Here is a 25,135-nt window from a genome sequence, read left to right as displayed (position 1 = left end):
TAAAAAGGGTTTCTGAATTCTGCCTCATTCAGCTAAATGTCTTTTATAGTGTTCAAGGCGTGGTCAGACCAATCGCACCAAAAAAAACCCCAAATATAGCCCGACAGACCCTAATAAAACATGCCAAATTTTAATTGCATTTGGCCAAAATGTGTGCTGACTGACCATGATTTTTATACATCTTTCCTTTTTTTTGCAAGTGAAATTGATGAATCTTGTCAAATGGTGGTAGAACATTGTCCATATCGTAATCAGCAGATATTGTGCTTGAGCTGCTGTCAATTTTCATATATATGAAAATAGATGTAAGAGCTCTTTTTCATTTCATGTGTTATTAGTAAAATCCCTGCTATTTTTTTCCTTCGTCACAGCAGTTGAACTAACAATGTAAAAGGAATTGACTGGTCTTTTTTTTCAGTTCAGGATTCTTCTATATTGTAGGTATTTTTAACCGAGTGCATGATTAATTTTTTTTCAATGTTCATAAAAACTCTTAAAGAAATATTCTTCTGTATGATTGCTCCAATCATGAAAGCTTTGATATTTCGTTATTTATTGGCAATGATTTTTCTTCAGGTAGCCAATTTAGCATGTTTTAGTTCATTCTGAATATTTTTTATTGTTTTCTGTGGGAGTTGTAAACGTAAACATGTATTGGTAGATTATAGTTTTCATATATATATTTCATTCAAATAATAGTTTCTTATGAGACCAATGTGTTTTGTTTATATGTTATTAATAAACAAATAAAATAATCACTGAACAATGAATTTATTTGATACAAAGCATATGCATCTATTTAAACAGCCAAATAAATATAAGGAGAATGTAATGAAGGATTCTATAATTGTGTAACTACAACCTGACATACATTGTACATACATGTAGCCATGTACCAAAAATTTAGAATTTAGAAGAGATAAATTTTATACTTATTGGTCCCTTAATGTTTGGCACCAATCCAAAAGTTATTTGTCAAACTGTAAAACCATGTATATGTATAAACTACTTGATTGGAAATCTATCAAATCATGTTGTCATAAACTGACATTTGTCAACAAGAGAAGTTTCAAAGTTTGAAAACTATTTACATGTACATGTACCCAAGGTCAAGATGTGATGATAGTTTTCAAGGTTTGCGATTGTTTGGATAAAACAAGCGTTTGACAACATGTGATCAAGTTCAGGGCCGGTGCCACCAGAGTCTCACATGAGTTCCAAGGGTAGCACTATACAGTAGTTCAAGTGCTTGTTTTGACAGGGATGTGACCTCTGCACCCCTTGCCTGGATTGTGGTGCAGTCATCATTTCCTCAATTAATAGCACCTTCATTTAATTACCTTTTTTTAATTTACATACTATACTCTGTACTTTTATACTCAAATGCTTTTATGTCAATCTGTATGTAAATCACATGTGAGGTGTATGTTACAGGTGTTTTTTTTCCGCGTGATTGCTGAGAAAGCAAAAAAAAAGGTTGTAAGCAAGTGACCATAGGACTGAAGGTGAAGGTCCTTTCTGAGGGACATGGTATTGAGGATAAATCCGTTACAAATGGTGTTAGCACACCAAGTGAAGATCAAATCCTGCACTGAAATCCAAATCCCCCGCTCCAGCACCTGAGCTATCACCTATTGATAAATTGCTGTGAACAAACTGTGGACAAAAAAAAATGGATAATTATTTTTCTTTGTTTTGCTTTTTCTGTCTCTTCTTCTTACAGGCATCAGCTCATAAGATGTTTATCAGGCAAGGAGATGTCTCAGAAATCTATAAAGACTGGATATGGTGGATACTTGAGGATCTGCCTTTCTCACATATCGTAAGTAATTAGTGTGATTTGAGAGGAGTTGTGGCTCAGTGGACAAGTCTCCAGATTTTGAACCACAAGGTTCAAAGTCTGCCCATAACTGAAATTGTGAAATTGAGCAAAATGTCAAAACTTTCTCATTTTATATGGGATTTTAATGGAATTTTCAGTGTCGTGGTTGTTGGTTTTTTTCTATTATTGAATTGAGCTTTTTGTTGGGCTGGACTTGACCTTTCAAAGAAAATAGCGTGCGAGTGCTTGGGAATCGCAGTTTGTTTGAAATGCAGTACACTTTCAGCAAAAAAAAAAAAAAAATGCTTTTCTCATCAATATAAGCATACGTATGGTGTTTTTGTGTGTACAAAGTCACTAAGGAAATCCTGGACATGTACATTCTCTAATGCATACGTTAGATAGGAATCAGTGAACATTTTTTATCATCATTCATGTTGTTTATCTTCCCTCCTATCGTTTATTGTTATTCTAACCTTCCTGCTTTCGCTATACAGGCATCACTTTCAATAATCAATTCCAATACCAAAGTGCTTTGACAAAGGGACAATTTTCAGTGTAAAGAGGTAATAGAACAATGTATGTGATAACTAATTTACCAGCTCCCGGCTCTCAAAGCTTAACTAGATTTCTGAAGTTGGCGTAGCACGCGATGATTCCATGATAAAGTCTTTGAAATCAAGCTCAGTGGACACAAGGCGCGGATCTAGCCGGATTAGACACAATAGTTATGAGAGGCCGACTATTGTACAAGAACAATATGGCATGTATTTTGGTATTGTGTCTGATGCGGCTGGCAGACCCGCCAACCAGTACGTTTTAGCCGTATTTAGTACGTTTTTGCAACCAACATTTTTTTTTTTTTAAACTAAATCGTAATTTATTGAGAAAAATAATCTCTATATGTCTCTATTTCATAAAACGTGCACAAATATGGTTATTAGATCAATGTAATTTCAGGTAACTTGTTTTCTTTTTCAATCATTTTGTTTAAACCAGGGTGAAGATATACACATGTTTTAATGTTTTTTTTTTCATCTTCAAAAGCAGTGCGCATTTTAGCTTGCATGCAGCTTGAGCGCCGCGATGAGCAAGTGCGCCAAGCATTTTATTATGAAATACACTTTTTTGGGGAAAAATACAGTTTTTTTTATCACAGAATACAGTTTTTCATTCCCAGAGGTTGGCAGGTCTGGGCTGGATCTTTTCATGGTTGACACCCTACCATTGTAGCTAACGCGCAGCTATAGCCGGGGGAATTATAGCAGCGCTTTGTATCCTCAGGCAAAAAGAGATATATGAATCCAGCTGTTATGAGTATGATACCTAATTTTGTGAAGTCATGAAATCCAAGCTTAAATAAGCAAGCACACCGAAGATCTCCAACACTGATATGCACATGTGAAAAGAGACCCATTGTGCTGACAGAATGCTGTGCTTTATTTGCTTTATTTCTCAGCAATTACCATTTTTCTACCGGAATCATTTAGCACTTATGTTATAAACTTATAATGTACATTACAACTATTGGAAGGTCAGGTTGTATTATTCTGTCAGTATTGGGGAAAAAAATATGTGGGGGCTTCGGGCGATTTTGCCACTGAAGCCTCTGAAATACTCAAAAGAGCTCTGGAAAGACAACAAGGAGCCCTGAAAATTCCTATTTATTGTAGTTAAAGCTTGTCCAACAGATGCAGATTCAGGCAGTAAGTCGTGAGAAGTAGCCCCCGAAAATAAAAAGAGAATTTTTCTCCGTGACTCTGTATCCGTCTGAAATCGTAACCATGATTGGCAATGAAGCAATTTTTCAGTGTTTTATTAGCACAGCACCACACAATTGAAGCTGGTTACTAGACAATCACTAGGTCTTGAGCTGTCAAGAATGTGAGTTGGATATTAAGTTTGGTGTTGGTGCTATATGTTGGGAAGGCAATCTGGATTTCGCTCATAACACCAAACAAACACCACCACCTAAATGTACACCAACACCAAACTTTTAAATGACCCAATGTGAATCACAGCACACTCAACAGAGAGTTTCCTTCCTGAAACACAAGCCGTTTGACACAATTTTGACAAACCTTTTAATGTGTTATCCAAAGGAAATGCACTTTTCCTTTATTACACACAAGTATGACAAAATCATTTGCACTTTTTAATGTAGTTCATGTACTGCCATCTACATGTACCTTTTCCCTTTAATAGGAGAGGATAAATAAATGTTGAGGGAAAATTGAAAGTATAAATGGGAAAAAGGTAAAAACAATTATTGTTAGGCTGCAGTTTCTTCTCAAATTTGTTTAAATAAAAGAGTACAATAGTGAAAATATCCACTACAAAGGAGTACTCTTCAAATGCCCCAGTATTGGAAACAAATAGGCCCGAATTCACAAAGGTGGTTTCGTTTGAAACCATGGTTTTTAGAAACCGTGGGTTTTAGAAACCATGGTTTCTGCAAAAACCACCTTTGTGAATTCGGGCCATAATGTTCCTTTCCATGTTTTATGCATGTGACTCTGGGCAAAGATAAATTTAATTTAATACCAAATTACCAAAGATTTTGATTCTTACAGCAGAACATTTTATCCTTCCCCATCATGGGATTGAATGGATGGAGAGAGAGAGAGAGAGAGAGAGGTGAGAATACTGATTTCTGCCCCCACCCCCATGGGATGGACCTGACATTATAGTGCTGTAAAAATTCTGACATGTAATTGTTGAATTTATCTAGCCTTGTATATACTCTCTGTAGTGGCATGACGATGCCAGCCTATTGTGAGTAAATTTATTTCAATGAAAACAAGAAAACATAGAATAGTGTATTAATGTTTTGATAAGATACTGATCTAAATGAAATAGGACCAAATAGCAGTGCTCTTTATTAAATTTGATGAACAATTGTGGCATTTACCCAACCTTTCTTTCATAGATCTGCCCATTGTGAGAAAATAGTTTTCAATCATAACAAGAAAGCGTAAAAAAATGTGTATATTGAACAAAATGAAATAATAGTACTCTTTATTAAATTTGTTGCACAATTGTTGTATTTCCCTAATATCCTCATATAACTACATTACATGTCTACCTGGGCAGTGTGTTGGCGATATATCTGTCAATTACTCACTTAAAAGTATAAAATAGCGTTAAGTGTTTTTATATTTTTCAAATTCTTTATTTTTGATTGAATATTGATCCAAATAAATCAACTCTGCTAACTGCACAATACCAAGGGATAGGAGTGAGATACTAAACCAATACAGACATGTATAAGGAAACACTTGAGGTCCTTCTACACCTTATTAATTAATTGCTCACTTGTGAGAATGTTGTTTATTTTAATCATATAACATCTTTATGTTTTGGTTACATTATATGTTAATTTTGTACTTGAATCATGTTGACGGATATACAACTTTTCTATCTTGAGTCTTAGTAGTGAAAGAGGTTATTTGATACCGTGCGTTAGTGTGCTATGATAAAGCACAGCTTGAATTGCTCTTAATTTTCAGTTATTTTTTGTATTTCCATGACTGCTACAAGGATGTGAAGCTATTTGATCAAACACTTTTGATTGATGCTTTTCCCAGGATGAAAGACATTATTACATGTATGTAAATAAATGATATTTGAATAAATAAATACTAACAAATGTTTGTGTGAAGCCCTTTGGAGAATTCTTGTTACAAAGCAAAATTGTGAATCGTTGTTTGTTATTTTGATTCTAATTTGCATGGATGAAGCCAATATTCAGTATTTATTTACTTCGTAATGTTATTTTATTTTACCCATTTACTCTCCTAGATTCGAGTGATGGACTGTTATTTATCAGAAGGATTGAAAATCTTCTACCGAGTGGGTCTAGCCATTCTCATGCTTTACAAGAAACATAGAGGTATGATTGATAGAAGGTCTAAAAATGGGAGGGATGACAAGGGAAAAGAAAGGGAGGAGGGGCTGAGAGAGAAGGGGGGTTAATGGACTGATATTTATCAGGATTGGAAATCTTCTATCGAGTGGGTCTAGCCATTTTCATGCTTTGCAAAAAACATAGAGGTATGGTTGATAGAAGGTTGGAAAGACAGAAAGGATAACAAGAGAGAAGAAAGGGAGGAGGGGCTGAGAGAGAAGGGGTGTTAATGGACTGTTATTTATCAGAAGGATTGAAAATCTTGTACCGAGTGGGTCTAGCCATTCTCATGCTTTACAAGAAACATAGAGGTATGATTGATTGAAGGTCTAAAAATGGGAGGGATGACAAGGGAAAAGAAAGGGAGGAGGGGCTGAGAGAGAAGGGGGTTAATGGACTGATATTTATCAGGATTGGAAATCATCTATCGAGTGGGTCTAGCCATTTTCATGCTTTGCAAGAAACATAGAGGTATGGTTGATAGAAGGTTGGAAAGACAGAAAGGATAACAAGAGAGAAGAAAGGGAGGAGGGGCTGAGAGAGAAGGGGTGTTAATGGACTGTTATTTATCAGAAGGATTGAAAATCTTGTACCGAGTGGGTCTAGCCATTCTCATGCTTTACAAGAAACATTGAGGTATGATTGGTAGAAGGTCTGAAAGGAGGGAGGGATAGCAAAGAAAGGGAGGAGGGGGTGTGGTGGTGGACTGCTTTCTATCAGAGGGATTGAAAATCTTCTATCGAGTGGGGTTAACTAATCTCATTCTTTACAAGAAACATAGAGGTATGATTGACAGAAGGTCTGAAGTGAGGGAGGGATAGCATAGAAAGGGAGGAGGGGGTGTGTTGGTGGACTGCTATTTATCAGAAGGATTGAAAATCTTGTATCGAGTGGGGTTAACTATTTTCGTTCTTAACAAGAAACATAGAGGTTTGATTGATAGAAGGTCTGAAATGAGATGAGGGACAGATGAAATGGGAGAGGAAAGGAAGGAGAGGCAGAGAGAGGGGGGAGACTGTTATTTATCAGACGGACTGAAAATCTTCTACCGAGTGGGCTAGCCATTCTCATGCTTTACAAGAAACATGGGTATAATTGATAAAAGGCCTGAAATGAAGGATGGATGGCATAAGAGACCGAAGGGAGGAGGAGCATTGAGAGTGGGGAGGGCGGCGCTGGCGGACTATTTATCAGGAGGATTGAAAATTTTCCATCGAGTGGGTTAAGCCATTCTCATGCTTTACAAGAAACATAGAGGTATGATTGATAGAGGGTCGGAAAGGCTGAAAGGATTACAAGGGAGAAGAAAGGGAGGAGAAGTGAGAGAGAAGGGGAAGGGAGGAGAGAGAAGTGTGAAGGAGGGATGTGGAAAGATGGAGTAGAGAGATGGAATGTTATGGAATGGAATGGAATGTTATTCTTATTCAAGCTCACTACACGGCTGCTTTCACAAACAATAATGGGTGCTTGACCAAGTTTTTCTATGTGTTTATATAAAGGTCCCTGGATATATGTGTTTGTGTTTTGGGGCATCGGGTGATTATTATCACAGATAAGCTCATTGTCAATGTCATGATCAAATGTATCTCTTCCAATGTCCATGACCTTGGGTATTGTGTGAAGCTCACGTGCAAAGGCTCGTGCAAAGCTCACGTGCAAAGGCTCACGTGCAAATAAATAAATCAAATCAAATCAAATCAAAAGGCACCCTGGGATCATGGCTGTTTGTTAAAGGGGAAGATCAGCCATGCTTTGCTTTATTTCTGACTTTTATGGTTCCTATCCAGTCTTTTTTTAAGCAGAGAGCCTTTTAATTGTCACAAAAAAATTGTTTTGAAAACATGATCGGAATTCAGAGGTAGGAATGGGCATCCAAAAAGTATAAATTCTAAGCTGAAAATCAGAAAAGAAACAGGGATGCCAGTTTTCAGGCAAAAGCCTGAATTCAGGCTCTGGCACTTTATTTTTAGGCCATAGTTTTAGCATTTTTGTGTACAAAATATTGTATTCTAGGTGATTTTCAGGCCCTCTGATCAATTCCAACTGGCATCCCTAAAGAAAAAAAGGGGGGTGAAAGGAATAATGTAATAATATTGTATGTAAATGCACGAAAATATGAAATGCATGTTTTGGTGCATTTAGTTAGCACGTTTAAGATTGGACGCTTGGTATTTGTCTCTATGTTTTATAGCAGAGGTTGAGAGTGAACCTGCCTAGGAGTTACAGCAGCATGACATCTAAGAATAGGGTGGACTGAGAAAATATAAATTTTGATGCAAAAATACTAATGTGGGAGATACATAGTTTCTTCCAAATGTTAGCAACTCTGTTGAAAGATTTTCTTTACACTAAATTTGAAAGACTTTTGATTGATGATTGATAGAAGGTTGGAAAGACAGAAAGGATAATGAGGGAGAAGAAAGGGAGGAGGGGTGGTGAGAGAGGAGGAAGGGAGAGAGAGAGGGGAAGGTAGAAGAGAGAATTGGAAAGAAGGGACGTGGAAAGACAAAGAAGAGGGTGACATATAGAGAGAGGGAAGAGAAGAAAGGAAGGAGAGTGTTGAGGAGAGAGAGAGAGAAAAGGAAAGTGGATGGAGGAAAAAAAGGAAGGAAGAGAGGATAGATGGGGAGAAGAATGGGAAGAACAACAGAGAGGAAGGAAGAGGAAAGATGGAAGGGAATAACGGGAGAGAATGGTAAAAGGAAAATATAAGTGAAAAAGAGTGAAATTGAAAAAAGGAAAACATGAAACTTTTTTTTAATACAGTGAGACCTGTGAAGAAACATATTCTCTCAATCTGTAAAATTAAATAGTCACAAATAGGATTTGTGTAAGGGATTGAAAAAGAAAATTACTTAGAGTTAGGAATGTATGGTAGAGTGGATAAAATGGGTAGGAGAATTAAAAGTGAAAAGAAGGTTTCACATTTCAGTATGTTTCAAAGGTGAACATTTCATCCAAAGACAACAGGTCATTGCGCTTTCTAGTGACTATTATGCTGTTTTTTTTTAATCTTGGGTTTTATGGTGCATACCTTTCAGATATGAACATTTGTGCCTATGAGGCTGTTCTCACTACGTTCCTAAAACTAGTTTACTGGAAACTAGTTTAACGCGTAGTGAGAACGGTCGAAGCGGTCTTGGAAGCGATCTTCCAAACCAGTTTGGAAAACCACCTCGCGATGTAGTTTTCAAGATCTCTTTGCCTCGTTAAACTGGTTTTAGCGTAAGTGAGGACACAACCGTTTTTCGGGAAGCGATCGTCGCACATTTTGAGCGTGCTACTCCACACGACAGGTGTAGAATGCCTATGCTGCGGTTTCGAATTTCGCGCGAAACGTGTCACCCCACTGAGAGCGTTTCCATAGCAACAAGAGCGCTTTACTTGAAGTGATTTTGAAAACCACTTTCGTGTGATCAAGTGGGAACGCTAGCAAAGCGATCTTCCAAAGTGGTTTCCTGAATCGGTTTCCAGTAAACTAGTTTTAGAAAGCGTAATGAGAACGGCCTCTATTTAGCCAATAAATATGTTATTATTTGGATCAAGCCCATTACATGCCTGCTTCCACAAACAATAATGGGTGATTGACCAAGTTTGTTCTAATGTGTTTGCATAGCCCCTGGATTCATGTTTGTGTTTTGGGGTGTTGGGTGATTATCATCACAGATAAGCTCATTTTCAGTGTCATGTTCAAACGTACCTCTTTCAATGTCCATGACCTTGGGTATCGTGTGAAGCTCAGGTGCACAGGCACTCTGGTATCACGGCTGTTTGTTAAAGGGGAAGATCAGGCATGCTTTGCTTTATTTCTACCTTTATGGTTCCTATCCCTATATTTATTTTAAAAGTACAGTGAGACCTGTGAGGAAACATATTCTCTCAATCTATAAAAATTAGATAGTCACAAATAGGATTTGTCTAAGGGATTGAGAAAGTGAAGTAGAAGATGTGAATGTACTGTAGGGAGGAAAAAATGGAAGGAGAAGAGCGAAGAGAAGGTTTCACATTTTACTTTGTTTCAAAGGTGAACATTTCATCCAAAGACAAACGGATCATTGCGCTTTCTACCGACTATTATACTGTTCGGTAAAGGAAATAATCTGTTGTCTCACGATGTGGCAAACTGTTATGCTGTTGTTATTATCTTGGTTTTTATGGTGCATACACTGTACCTTTCAGATAAGATTACTTACGCCTATTTAACCAATAAATATCTTATTCTTTGGATCAAGCCCATTACATGCCTGCTTCCACAAACAATAATGGATACTTGACCATGTTTTTCTATGTGTTTGTATAAAGGTCCCTGGATATATATGTTTGTGTTTTGGGATGTCGGTGATTGTTATCACAGATAAGCTCATTGTCAATGTCATGATCAAATGTACCTCTTCCAATGTCCATGACCTTGGGTATCGTGTGAAGCTCACGTGCACAGGCACTCTGGTATCACGGCTGTTTGTTAAAGGGGAAGATGAGTTAATGTATGCTGTAAAGCCAGTTTAAAGCTTTGGTAAACCGTAAAATGTCAGTAATGTGAATTATATTCATTTCTTTATTTCATTTCCATTCAAACAAAGTAGAATTTAAGGATAGATGTTTTGTACTGGAGTATCATCTAACATCCCAATATTACAAAAGTATAGTGGTCATTTGAATGGTTTTCATCCATCATAAAAAAATTAAAATTTCGCCCTCTCTCGGTAATGTTTTATTTCTATTTAAAGATAGCCCTTTGAGCACTTACTTTGCATATTTGATAATTGGATATAAGAAAGCGACTGGCAAAGATTATATCCTGAAATTTTCAGCCAATTTATGCTTAAAGGACAAGTCCACCCCAACAAAAAGGTGATTTGAATAAAAAGAGAAAAATCCAATTAGCATAACACAAAAATTTCATCAAAATCAGATGAGAAATAAGAAAGTTATGAAATTTTTAAGTTTTGCTTGATTTCAGAAAATAGTTATATGCACATCCCGATCGATATGCAAATGAGGGAACTGATGACGTCAATCACTCACTATTTCTTTTGTATTTTATTTTATGAAATATTAAATATTCTAATTTTTTCCTCATTGTCCTGTGAAACAAAGTTTTATTTCTCCCTGAACATGTGGAATTAGCTTGTTCAACATTTTATGGTTCAGTCAAGTAGGTCCTTCTTGTCAAATTTGTAAAAATTGAAATATTGTATAATTCAAACAATAAAAAACAAAAGAAATAGTGAGTGAGGGACATCATCGACTCTCTAATTTGGATGTAACTGGCTCGTTCATATAACTATTTTGTTAAAAATAAGCAAAACTTTGAAATGTCAGAACTTTTTTTATTTTACATCCGATTTTGATGAAATTTTCAGCATTGTGCTTGTCTGATTTTTCTCTATTGATTCAAATCAACATTTTGTTGGGGTGGACTTGACCTTTAAAACAGACTTGTTAATGTTTCTTTAAGTGTGTCTTTTATTTTTTTCTTCAAACGTCTAGGTGCCGCAGAAGCACCCGATGGCGTAGCTGCTTCCATCCAAGAATTTGTCAGGACCATTCCAGTCAGCCCAAACACTCTCCTAACAGTAAGTAAAAAGTATTAAATTTCTATTTAATGAAATACACGAGAGACAGGTAGGATTATTCTGCATAGTTTGGGGAAGTTATTGGAATATGGGCAGTGCTTCAAAACAGCTATAATACTTCATGCATTTCATAATACATGCATGTAAGTGGCGACCTTATAGCAAAGATACTACAAGGGGAAGATCGGACAGTACATAGACCGCGTAATGAAACGCTCGGGAAGAGCGCCCTACAGCGTTGAGTAAGTAACAACCTTTTTTTTACCTTTGCGTATCTCGATCTGGTTGTGTACAAAACTTATGATAGAAATGGTGAAAGGTTGGAGGAATAGATGATTTTTACATTTAAAGATTTTTTTCTTCATTTTTTTTCCCTTAAATTTGAGATGAATATATTTCAGAGGTTTCTGGGTAATAAAAGGTGGAATTATTCCCATGCGCCGCTCTTGAGGCCTATCCAGAATCCCCTCTCTCATTTTCCCCTTATGTTTTATACACAGCAGCGTGCCGATGTGCGATGGTTTACTTACTCAACGCTAGTGGGTGTCCTCCCCCATGAGCATTTAACGAACGTTTCAAAAAATTGCCGAAGTGTCCGATCTTCCCCTTGTCGTATCTTTGCTTATAGTGACTTCACTCATTCATGTAATCTTGTGAGATTAATCAACAAGAGTGTACTCAACACCATGCATTAATCAGTGTGTTCCTCTTTTAAAGTGATCACAAACATTATTTCCATGTGACACTTATCCTGAGATCTTAGTCATAGTTCTACTGATTAATCCTTATTCTTTGTGCTTTTGAGTTTGGAACTCATCACATGAAGAATAAAGAAACCCTATGGCCCGAATTCACAAAGGTGGTTTTGAAAACCCATGGTTGAATCCATGGTATATGCAGATTTCCTGTATAAATTACGCTTGATCTAGCGCGTATATAAAAAATGTCCAATGCTGATGCGCGTTTTTGTCACAGTGCGCCAAATTGACGCCTGTTACCATGGTTATATACGCTATTTTATTCATGAGTCCACTGTTTGAAGAGTGGACTCATTAATTCAAAACAGTGGACTCATGAAAAAAATAGCGTGGAAAACCACGGCAACAGGCATCAATTTGGCGCACTGTGACAAAAGCGCGCATCAGCATTGGACATTTTTTAATATACGCGGTAGAATAAGCGTAATTTATACAGGATATCTGCATAAACCATGGACTCGACCGTGGGTTTTCAAAACCACCTTTGTGAATTCGGGCCTATGAGACGACAACTCATTGCACAGGGATGCCAGCAGAAGCAGAACGATGCCATCACCGAACCGAACAAGTTTTGTTCTTTTTGTCTGTCTTATCAGGTTGGATTCCAGTTGCGAGGTTTGTCAAGGTCTGGACTATAAACGTATCGGATGAAATATTGAGACACCACAAGGGGATACCTTGCTGTTCAAAGTTGCTAGGACTCACAATGATATCACCATACAACTCACAGTTTGGAGCTTCTAGTAGATGAAAGAAAGACGTCATCAACAAACTGAATTTCTTTCATTCCTTATGTCTCTTATTAGGTTGGATTCCAGTTCCAAAGTTTGTCATGGTCTGGAATATAAACATATCGGATGAAATCTAAAGAGACACCACAAGAGGATACCTTGCTGTTCAAAGTTGCTAAGAGAAGACAGAATTATATCACTATACAACTTACAGTTTGGAACTGCTAGTAGATGACAAATGATGTCATCACCAAACTGAATAAGTTTTGTTCTTTTTGTCTGTCTTATCAGGTTGGATTCCAGTTGCGAGGTTTGTCAAGGTCTGGACTATAAACATATCGGATGAAATATAAAGACACCACAAGGGGATACCTTGCTGTTCAAAGTTGCTAGGACTCACAATGATATCACCATACAACTCACAGTTTGGAGCTTCTAGTAGATGAAAGAAAGACGTCATCAACAAACTGAATTTCTTTCATTCCTTATGTCTCTTATTAGGTTGGATTCCAGTTCCAAAGTTTGTCATGGTCTGGAATATAAACATATCGGATGAAATCTAAAGAGACACCACAAGAGGATACCTTGCTGTTCAAAGTTGCTAAGAGAAGACAGAATTATATCACTATACAACTTACAGTTTGGAACTGCTAGTAGATGACAAATGATGTCATCACCAAACTGAATAAGTTTTGTTCTTTTTGTCTGTCTTATCAGGTTGGATTCCAGTTGCGAGGTTTGTCAAGGTCTGGACTATAAACATATCGGATGAAATATAAAGACACCACAAGGGGATACCTTGCTGTTCAAAGTTGCTAGGACTCACAATGATATCACCATACAACTCACAGTTTGGAGCTTCTAGTAGATGAAAGAAAGACGTCATCAACAAACTGAATTTCTTTCATTCCTTATGTCTCTTATTAGGTTGGATTCCAGTTCCAAAGTTTGTCATGGTCTGGAATATAAACATATCGGATGAAATCTAAAGAGACACCACAAGAGGATACCTTGCTGTTCAAAGTTGCTAAGAGAAGACAGAATTATATCACTATACAACTCACAGTTTGGAGCTGCTAGTAGATGAAAGAAAGACGTCATTGACAAACTGAATTTCTTTCATTCCTTATGTCACTTATTAGGTTGGATTCAAGTTCCGTGGTTTGTCAAGGTCTGGAATATGAACATATCGGATGAAATATAAAGAGACACCACAAGAGGATACCTTGCTGTTCAAAGTTGCTAAGAGAAGACAGAATTATATCACTATACAACTCACAGTTTGGAGCTGCTAGTAGTTGAAAGAAAGACGTCATCGACAAACTGAATTTCTTTCATTCCTTATGTCACTTATTAGGTTGGATTCAAGTTCCGTGGTTTGTCAAGGTCTGGAATATGAACATATCGGATGAAATATAAAGAGACACCACAAGAGGATACCTTGCTGTTCAAAGTTGCTAAGAGAAGACAGAATTATATCACTATACAACTCACAGTTTGGAGCTGCTAGTAGATGAAAGAAAGACGTCATCAACAAACTGAATTTCTTTCATTCCTTATGTCTCTTATTAGGTTGGATTCCAGTTCCGAGGTTTATCTAGGTCTGGAATATAAACATATCGGATGAAATAAAGAGACACCACAAGAGGATACCTTGCTGTTCAAAGTTGCTGGGAGAAGACAGAATGATATCACTATACAACTCACAGTTTGGAGCTGGTAGTAGATGAAAGAAAGACGTCATCAACAAACTGATTCTTTTTTTATTCCTTATGTCACTTATTAGGTTGGATTCCAGTTCCAAAGTTTGTCAAGGTCTCGACTATAAACATATTGGATGAAATATGAAGAGACACCACAAGAGGATACCTTGCTGTTCAAAGTTGCTGGGAGAAGACAGAATTATATCACTATACAACTCACAGTTTGGAGCTTCTAGTAGATGAAAGAAAGACGTCATCGACAAACTGAATTTCTTTCATTCCTTATGTATCTTATTAGGTTGGATTCCAGTTCCGAGGTTTGTCTAGGTCTGTAATAGGAACGTATCAGACAAAACACAAAGAGACGCTACGAGAAGACAATTCACCGTACAGGGCCGCTAGCAGAAGACAGAACGACGTCATCACCAAGCTTAACCACATAAATTCCTGTATCATCACCCATCAACAGGTATGTAATATAGGAAAACAAATGAAACTTGCCTTTGATCAATACATGACAAAATGTGGTTGACCCAATAACTTTTGAGACAGAGCCCTAACTATTTAACAAAATACATCAAAATTAAGAGAGAAAAAGAAGTCTTGGTCTCATAGCCTACACCAATGTGTTTAAATAAATGGTAGTTCCATTTATTCACTAGAGAGTTCAAAATGAGTTGATTACTCTGGGAAACGGGTAACATATTTAAATTTGGAACAGCAACTCACCTTAACCTTTAAAGAAGACTGGGGGGGGGGGGCTGATTCAGCCCCCCTGGAAATTTTTCGCGATAAATCCGCAGCGCAATTTTTTTTTACCGCGTCGCTCACTGAATTTTTACTTTTAAGTCTCGCGCAACTTTTGAGACAAGAATTGTGACCCCCGGGTATGAGGTTCCAAAATTACGCAACATATCGTAAGTTCATGCAGACCCAAAATTGCTAAAAAAATTTGTGTACAAATCGAATGCAAACAATGTTTTTAGCCAAAAATCATAAGTGTATCATTATTTTTCCTTTTACTGATTAAAATCAATTAATGTCATCTTGTTCATTGTCAAAATAAACTCCCCAACAATTTCCATTAAAAAAAACACAGTAATACATGAGAAATTTAGAAAACAATAAAATATGTAAGAAAATAAATGTGATGTTGAAATTTTTTTAATGTACATTTCAACAGATTCCTATAGTCCGTGAACCAAAAAGTAACATTTTAGGGGCATTATTTATTTAATTAGAACAATTTTTTTTATTTTATGCATAAATTAGCATAATTAATTAGTAATGAGATTTTTCACAGATTTTGATTATGTACAGTAGTTCTGTAGATTATGCCATGGGTAACGTGCATGCCAATTTTCGTCGCGATCGCGTGATCGATGGCAGAGATCCTAAGGGGGGCTGATTCGCCCCCCCTGTCTTAGGATTAAGAAAATCAGATTTCCTCAGATGTGTCTGATAGTGCCTTCTATGAACAGTACATCAACATCAACAGTATGGCAATGATTTTTTTAGACAGAATCATCTCAGTTCAGAGTCTTTTACCTCCTAAATTTATCTGATAATTGGCCAGTTGCAAAAAAGAGTTTCAACCAATTAACCATCTTAGGGACTTGTGCTTGATTTTTGTTGTTGCACTTAAATGCATTACTTTCTGCAATGGGTCCAATGACTCTAGTATAAGACATCATGCTTAGTACAGAATGTAGCCGTCATATTTTCTAATTGTTGTATTCATTGTTTGTCATTTAGCTGCATACTCTATGGAGCTGGGTTCCAAGTCGGTTTAGCATCTACCAACCGAGGTTGGTCTTCACAACACAAGAGCATGGATTCTCGTTGACGACCTTCTTTACAAGGTGCGAATACTGTGAGCCTACCATTCTACTCATCAAGACATCGGACCAAGAGGTAGGTAGGAGGATGATGATGATGATGAGGATGGTGATGATGGTGGTGTGGTGAGGACGAGGAGGATCTCGATGATGAGGATGGTGTTGGTGGTGATGCGAAGGTGATAATGGTGGTTGTGGTGGAGGAAATTATGATGACTTTGGTGGTGGTAGTAGTGATCATGATGATTGAGACAGTAATTGATGATGATGATGATGATGATGAAGAGGATGATGATGATGAAGAGGATGATGATGATGAAGATCAAGGATGATGGTGATGGTAATGATGATGGTAATGATGATGATGGTGATAGTGATGGTAATGATGATGGCAAGGATAATGATGGTGATAGTGATGATAATGATGATGATTGTAATAATTATAACGATAAAATAGTGATTATTGCAGAATGACGATGCATGTCAAGAATGATAGTGTGAAATAAATGTCTAAATCTGCTATATTGATGGAGAGCACCTATCACAAAAAGCTTAACCGATATACATCCTACCATGTCACTCCTGTTCTGTTATTTCCATAGATCTTTGGAGCTTACCTATCGGCAAGCTGGAGCACCCGAAACGACGGAGACCAGAAGGGAATCTACTTCGGCACCGGCGAGAGCTTCCTCTTCAGCTTCGCACCGGAAGAAAAGAAGTACCCCTGGGTCGGGATCCTCCCCAAGGAAGAAACGAAGGAGGAGGTGGTGAAAGAGGAGGAGGAGGAGAAAGAGAAGAAGGAAGAGGAGGAGGAGGGGGAGGTGAAGGAGAACGGAGAAGGAGAGAGGAGGTCCAGCGGAGGAGACTTCAAGAAGAAAATGAACGAGATGTTCATGCGAGCGTCAAAGAGCCTTATAGCCGTTGGAGGAGGGTGAGTCTACTTTCTAGCAAAAACGTGTCAACTTTTTTTAATTGTTATTTATACTAGGTATTGTTTTTATTTGCTTTTGAAATTGGTTTTCACATGATACGATATGATTTAAATCAATTAGAAATATTTAAAACAAATTCAATCAACCATGTAATTTTGTCTGTTACATGACAGCTGAAAATGCAATTTTTTTTATCATTTAGCCATCATGATAGTGGAAAAAAATCAATCTTCATACTGGTTGTTACGACGCATATTGTCTGCATAAAAGTGTTAGTAAAATTCACATTTATTTCATTGTCCCTTCCTTTTCAGTGACGGAGACGGGATACTGTTAGAAGGGGATCTGACGAAGGGATTCAGTACGCACTGTTTGACCTTTGAGAACCCCGGCCTCGCTAAGGAAAGGTCGTACAACTGTGACGTCATCGAGGTCATCACCATGGAGGATGGGAGGAACCCGGTCAACGGAGAGACGGCATAACCAACAGGAGAGGGCGCTTTAGTCGCACCGTTTTACATTGCTGTCGATTAGGCGAGTTTTGCCAATTTGGTTTGCATTGGAGTGGTATAGTGGAAGAGCATTGGCAGAGTGGCATGAGTGGGGATTTGTTTCTGATAGGCTAGAGTTTCATCGAGTTGTTGTGTTATGCATTTCTAAGAGGTTGCCTTTCATTGCGCACGTAGTATGTAAATGTGTCGCAGCACTCTCACAAAACCAGCCGGGAGCCATTTTATAAAGCTGTTGCAAATGGATTTACGCACGACTAGAGACCCTTTTGTGTGCTAAATGATATATCCCTTCCTATGTGGTTTGGAACCTAAGAACATTATCAAGTCGTGCATAACTTTACTAACAGCTCTATGAAACACATCATTTCCACTACACAGTGGTGCATATTGCATTGTAGTGCACTATGAAACCTGCGCAACGCACATAGCATGTTGCACTGGCGGAGACGCATGTCGTCACACTATTCAAGTGGGGGGTGACAATAGATACCCCCCCCTAGACAATAGGTTTGCCACTCCAATCTATGCCATTGACATGTTGTATGATGGAGTATTTGATAATTAAGTGAACCTACTGCAGTCTGAATAACATTCAGTTTACAGTTATTAGGAGTCGAACCAACATTGGTCAAACTCTGTCTATAGATGGCGCACTTCTTACTCGCACACCCTTGTCTTGCTATACCTTGTCTTGTGCATTCCTAGTATTGCGGACCGGTCGGTTTTCGAAAAGCCGTCCAGATCCAAACGTCGTCGGTACTCTCGCTATTTATTTGACCATCATATTATTGGACCATCTGGTAGAGACTCTTATTAGCTCATTCTGCAGAGAGGATAACTCTGGATAAACAAAATAAAGGAATAGATTGTAGAAATTGTTATAGCATTAGATTCATGACAGACCATAGGTAGCTGTATATATTGCAAAACAATAGGCAGTTGTTTTAAACTAATGAAAATGGTAGAGAAAATAATGAGAATAAAGCCACTTTCTCTCGGTTTTCTGTGGATTTTTTTCCATGGAGTGAGACAGAATCAAGAATTCAAAATCTGTATCATACAAGGAAATTATCTCCATATTTGATGGAGGTGTAGGTGTTAGATGTAGCTTGCCAGGCCCCTTTTACATTACGATTATTTTGAAACTCCAAGGCTATCACTCCGTAAACAACTGAACTGCATGTATGAAGGTGTGTTCTTCATCTCTTGTTAATATTGCCTTTAGTCAATGTGTTCCTCATCTTTTGTGTATGTGGCCTTTGGTCAGTCTGGTTGTCAATATGCGACAGTAGGAGGTACTGTTTGATCATGTTGCACTTATTCATGTGTGAAATAACAATAAAATTTTTTTTTTAAATTCAGTCAAAAGGCATTTTTCATGAAACAGCTGACAAAGATAACTGGCGTGTTATTTCCACTTTTTCATGAAAATATGCAATCAGACGAAAAATAGCAGGCTTTGTTCTCGAGTGTTGAGGTTACATGGAATTGCTTTTTTGTACTAGACGTACCTACACAGTTGCTGCACCTTTGTCAAACTGAGCAATAGTGTCCGTTTTTATAGTCGATTCAGTGGAAAGTGCTTTCAGATTTGTAAGAAAAGTGTGTTGAATTACGAAAATTAATGATAAAAAGAGCTGTAGAGGTTAGAGGTTTTGTGCTTGTATTGGCTGTAGAGAAATTAGTCAGTAGTATTTAGTGGTAGTAGTAGTCAAAGTATACAGTGTCCAGTGGGCAAAGTATGTAGCTATGCAGATCAGTGATTGATAAATGGATATATTCAATAGGTGATCTGGGGGATGCTTTGCAAAGTGTGACTTTGTGACTTAAGCCCGGCTCACACTGCGATTCGTTGCGATCCGAATTACAAAGAAATTGTAATAACATTCGATATGAACATTCCAAGCAATAAAATCTTAACAATCTCAGAGTTCAGAATTGTGGTAGGACTACGGAAATCGAAATTCAGTCTAGTTCGAGCCTCCCTCTGGGAATGAAAACAAATCCAAATCTTGATGATGTCATCATCGACTGCAACTTGAAGGCGATTTGGACTTCACTTCGACCAAAGGGCTTGACGCAAAGGAAAGTTATGATTTTATTATTCCTCACATTATGCCGAACTTCAAATGAAATAATCTTGCTTCTTGCAAGTTTCACATTTAATGAAAAATGTGATTTATTATAAAAGAATCGCGTCGCAACGAATCGCATAGTGTGAGCTTAAATGCCAAAATCCTCCTTGTTCACTAAGATCCTTTGACAAGGCATTACTCTACTATTGCTGCTCTCCACCCAGGGTGAAATAATGTTTACCTAGTAGAATTATAACTCCCTCAATGCTTTTATCACATGTTAGCACCAGAAATATGTGCCCAGTTTGGAGCTGAAGGTGATAAAAGCATTCAAGGAATAGGCTCTGTCCAGGTGCATATTGCTTCACCCTGGGTGGAGAGTGGCAAATAAAGATTACCGTAATGTCTTTTTAGCACGTAACCAGTCATAGCTTCCAGGTGCTTCGAGCCTTCGCCTGTGATCGGTACATGCACGGCACAAGGTCATCTAATGGCATTGTCGCACGTTTCTGCAAAAAGGTGGTAAGTTCCATTTTCAGTGGCGTTAGAGCACTCTATCACTGGCAATTTCTTGCAGCGAAATAGTGATGTTAGGTCTTGTATGTAGATTGCACTTGTCTATTTAGCTCAAGGTTTTGACGTCACTTTCGCATATCAGTGAAACTCAGATTTGTGTATAAACAATGTGTGTGGCACCCGAGCAATAGTTCGTTATGCATGACATTCAATGTACAGACCATTTGTATAATTCCTGCACATTTGCATACATGTATTTTTTGCATATTTTGAGGTACCAATTTATTTTGAATTCCATCCATTTTGTGTCTGTCTTGCGATTAAAGTGTTCAATTGCGTCACATTATATTTTTCTGCGAGGAGATGTTCATGTATATATTTGGCAATTTCTTGTTGTGATATCAAGCTTTGAATATATAACCAGTTCCCACAAGTGCTTAGAAATAGGAGAGAACATATTGATCTTGTATAACTAAATTCCTGTATTTTATATACTTCCCAAGAAAGATTTACTCATTCCATTTATTTGATTTATTCTTTAAAAATGTGTTTACAAATATTTAGACATAAATCATAACATAGTAATTTACAAAAAGGGAGATTTATTTCTATCATTGTTATTTTCATAATTTTTCCCCATAAGGTTGAAAGTGCTTTCAAAAGTGTATTTGGTCATTTTTATAAATGTACTCAACTCGTGAAATGTTACTTTATTAGTAACATTTCCTATAACCCACCTTTATATATATTCAGCAATCAAATTGCAATTTCTATACATGGTCTGTTGCTAGGCCAGGCAATTTATATATTTGTATACAGTTTACTGTATCTGAATATGAAAATACGATAATTGATAGGACGCTTATACTCGTGGAGTCCTATACATCAATTTTTTTTCAAAAGATTATACATTATGGTTTTGATTGCATTGACGGAATGGCCAATTGCTAGACGTGCTTGTTATATTTTAATAATTTTATGCAATCTGTGTACCGGTATGCTTGTATTGTGCTATAATAATTACAAATGAAATATATTTTGAATATACATGTATATTCTTTATTCAGTTCTCATCATTGTATATGTTGATTTTGACCTCTCTTGCATTATTTGAAAAATTGGGATGAAAATATGAGCTTTATTTTCTGGAGGAATATATCTTTTCTGCCAATTTTATCTGGATTAGCATGCTATTTTATTCTTGTAATATTAGTTGCCCCTTTTCTATATGTTTGATTTATTTTCATGTATTGATGAGTTCATTCCACCTCTATATAATTGATTTTTTGTTTGATGATGGTATACATAATATTTGTACTTATGTTAGTAAGTCCCATGTAAGTATATCGATTGTATCTTTGATATGTTATGCAGTTTTACTGCTCACTAGTAAACCCAGTGAAATGAAATAAAACAATGAAAGTTTAAGCTTTGGATTAATGTAATTTGCAGGCTCTTTGAGCACTGGCGATTGTTATGAATTTATGCAAAGTATTGTTATTGGCATTGGTATAATCAGTATATTTAATTTACCATTTTGTTGAAATGTATTGGATGATTTCAAGTGTTGTGCTAAAATGTGGTGTTAAAAGTTAATGCCATGGTCACAAGTGCCTCTATGAACACTGTACAAATGAATCCATACCATTTATTGCTATGTATAAAAATCTTTTGTACGGTGCTCCTCAAGGTTTTTGTGACCGTAGCATAACATCAAGAGGATACAGCAAGAAGATGAGAAAATCTTTATAAAGTACATGTAGTACGAGTCGAAGCTCCTACCACTGAACAATGCCGATAATACCAAACAAAAATGATGGCAGGAATGATGCTATGTTTAAAAAAAACCCCAAAAAACGGCAATTACAATGTTGATAGCTGTAATGTCAATCCGAACACCTGCTTTATTGTAAAGTTGGTAGTATGACTGGTGTTGGTGTTAGTGTTGCCTTGACATCAACTCCTGCCTTAGTTATTTCAGGTTCGGTGTTATGGCTAGGTGTTAGTGTTGCCTTGACCATGATGCCAACACCATTTAAACAATTTTCTGGCTGGTGTAAGTGTTGCCTCAACACCAACCTCGCTTTTGATACCTAGTTTTAGATCACCCAATTATCCTATTATGTAAAGGTTTATACTTTCATTGTTGCTTATCAACAGTTTTAATGCATTTTACTTTATGCTCCTTTATGAACCATTTTTACTTTAGTTTACCAAGTTACTTACCTCTTATATTTTGAGTTTGAGGAAAGGTCATATTGAAAGCAATAAAACATTGAAATATTAAATCTGTTAAGAGAGGCTGTTCTCTGTCAAAACTGTATTATTCATCTAGTAATGGAACATATAGTCTTGAAAATGTAATAAACAAAGTTTATTATCCTGTAACCTCTTGAATACTTTTGTAAGATAAATGTATTTTTTTTTCATTTTATGTTTTGTGTAATAGATGCCACCACAATTGATCAAATTTCCTCTTCTGTATATTCCCTGTAATCTTGCCAATTAAGTTGTTCTATATCAAAGTACATATATATATCCCTCTTTTTTGTGGACTATATTTTCTCTTTGTTGCCATCCTGTATTATTATCATTTAAATCTTATTTTCTACCTCTTTTCTTGTTTGTTATAATGCCGTTACTCTAAAAAGTCTTGTTTTATCATCATCTATTCCTGAGGTATTTACCTTTACGATTATGAAGCTGTTTATTTTGATGAAAAATCAAAAATAAAAACTGAAATTTTAGCTATATCATGCTTCAAATTCAGGGGGGGGGGGGGCTTCCAACTTTCCATCATGTTCTCTTTGGACGGGGAGGGGGGAGGCGGGGCAAGTAGGGAAAAAGAATAGAAAAGAATCTTGTTACTAAGTAGCAAGAGGATTGTAGACAGTGGAAACATGGAGATAAATTTTTGTTCTACAAGCAATCAAATCTAAATTTTTCATCAAATGTTCTCGAATAATGTTTGTGCAATCGTATTAATGGTGCTCAGTTCAGATTGTAACACATTTGTTTTTATTCGTCAAATCTCAATTACGAATTCAAGATGTGATCGTAAATAGTGTTTTAATCGTGAGATCTCAATTATACATCCAAGATGTGCTAGTAATAGTCTTTCCTCGACTTTAATCCACGGTCACTTGCAAATATACTCTATGATTTGTGTCTTTTTTGTTATGATAGGATTTTATTGATGACTATAAGGGAATTGCAGAGATCTTATCAATTGCATATATATTGAAATCAATCATATGCTCTACAATTAATTGCAAATTTGCAATTCATTGCTGACTTTCTTCATGGAACAAGGTGTGTAAACTGATTTGCAAAGGCTAAAATTGATTTATCAATATTGTAAAATTGCAGCATTTTTGAAATTGGTTGAAATTTACAATTGATTGTAAATGGGTTTGTGCAACTTCACCTTAGAAATAGTTGGAATGTAACTATGACCTCAAGCTGCATAGGAATGTGAAATGTACCTGTGTGTTACACTGGAATGTAAAAGCAAGTGTAACTAGAAGTTACATGACATTTGACCAGTGAAATATACTTTCATTCTTATTTCATTTATTTCCTCTTCTCAATTATTCCAGTGCAGATATGTAGTGAAGTGTGATTACTTTTGGGTGATCTGTGCCCTTTAACATAAACCTTAGCGATTGATCTTGGGACAAATTTCTACGATTGATTTCATTGATAACTGCGTAGGATCAATCTTAAAACTCACCCCCACAATCAATTGCTAAGCTTTATGTTACGGGGCCTTGCACTCAATGTATTTCTCAGCTCACTTTCATCATGATGTATAATGGTAGATTGATGTAAATGTTTGTATTATTGCTCCTACCCGTATGCTTCCAGCATTTATTGCTTTATTAAAGAACACTTTCAAAGCAAGTGATGTGATTTTGGTTATTTTTATTGGAATGTCTGTGTTGTTTTCCAAGTGATTATTGGGCAAGATTTCATGTCCCTCTCATATCATGATTTCCAGTTACAATTGAGGACCTGAAAATTACCTAAGATGGGTGGTTTTTCTTGTTCACATCCCATTGTTTTGTAACCAATTTTTTTTCTTCATCCCTTTGTCAATAATTACTGTTCATCACTCTTTTCCTCTATCCGTCCATCCTCTCTACATTTCTCTCTATCTCTCTATCGGCTCTGTTAGGGCATTGTTAGCGCTTAAACGTTTCTGTGCGGTCAGTACTGATCTATCTTCCTATCTTTCTTTATCTTCCTTTATCAAGCAAACCTAACCCTCCTCACCCAATCTCAACTCTCCCCCCCTCTCAGATTCCTTCTCTTCATCTTATCCACCCTTTCCCCCTTCATTCAATCACATTCTTATTTCCTGCTCCCCTCTTTCTACATCTACCTTTATCAAGCAAACCTAACCCTTTCCCTTCTTTCACTTTCTTCCCCCTCTTCGTCTTATCTACCCTCTCCCCCTTCAATCATGTTTTCTTTTCTCTCTCCCATATCTCTTTCTACATCTTCCTTTATCTAGCTAACCTAAACCTTCTTCTCACCCACCTCTTTCACTTTCTTCCTTCTCTCAGATTCATTCTCTCCCTCTTATTTACCCCCTCTCCCCCCTCATTCAATCACTTTCTCTTTTCTTGTTCCCCTCTTTATACATCTTCCTTTATCAAGCTAACCTAACCTTTTTGTCCTCGCCCACTCTCAACTCTGCCACCCACCTCTTTTACTTTCTCCCCCCTCTCAGATTCCTTCTTCCTCTTATCCACCCTCTCAG

The 25,135-nt window shown here is 36.9% G+C and overlaps 1 protein-coding gene across 1 annotated transcript; it reads left to right on the top strand.

Annotated features, from left to right (window-relative positions):
* The first annotated feature begins 1,727 nt into the window (after nucleotides 1-1,727).
* Nucleotides 1,728-24,273, top strand: LOC129278835 (GTPase-activating protein skywalker-like). The gene is made up of 7 exons (XM_064111105.1): nucleotides 1,728-1,822; nucleotides 5,624-5,714; nucleotides 11,220-11,305; nucleotides 14,796-14,966; nucleotides 16,253-16,411; nucleotides 16,938-17,266; nucleotides 17,582-24,273. The coding sequence occupies exons 1-7, from the start codon at nucleotides 1,739-1,741 to the stop codon at nucleotides 17,748-17,750; spliced, it is 1,089 nt and encodes a 362-aa protein (XP_063967175.1). The 5' UTR covers nucleotides 1,728-1,738; the 3' UTR covers nucleotides 17,751-24,273.
* The last annotated feature ends 862 nt before the right edge of the window (nucleotides 24,274-25,135 follow it).

This window comes from Lytechinus pictus, chromosome 16 (genome assembly GCF_037042905.1).
Source record: "Lytechinus pictus isolate F3 Inbred chromosome 16, Lp3.0, whole genome shotgun sequence".
In the NCBI taxonomy this organism is placed as follows: domain Eukaryota; kingdom Metazoa; phylum Echinodermata; class Echinoidea; order Temnopleuroida; family Toxopneustidae; genus Lytechinus; species Lytechinus pictus.
Note: the sequence above shows the minus strand (reverse complement) of the source record. Positions and strands in the feature narration are given on the sequence as shown.

What these genes read in the sequence shown, in the direction of transcription:
- LOC129278835 (XM_064111105.1), top strand. Translation starts at nt 1,739, where the DNA reads ATGTTTATCAGGCAAGGAGATGTCTCAGAAATCTATAAAGACTGGATA. An exon ending in GCCCAAACACTCTCCTAACA is followed by an intron (nt 11,306 to 14,795) that starts GTAAGTAAAAAG and finishes GTATCTTATTAG; the next exon opens with GTTGGATTCCAGTTCCGAGG. An exon ending in GTATCATCACCCATCAACAG is followed by an intron (nt 14,967 to 16,252) that starts GTATGTAATATA and finishes TTTGTCATTTAG; the next exon opens with CTGCATACTCTATGGAGCTG.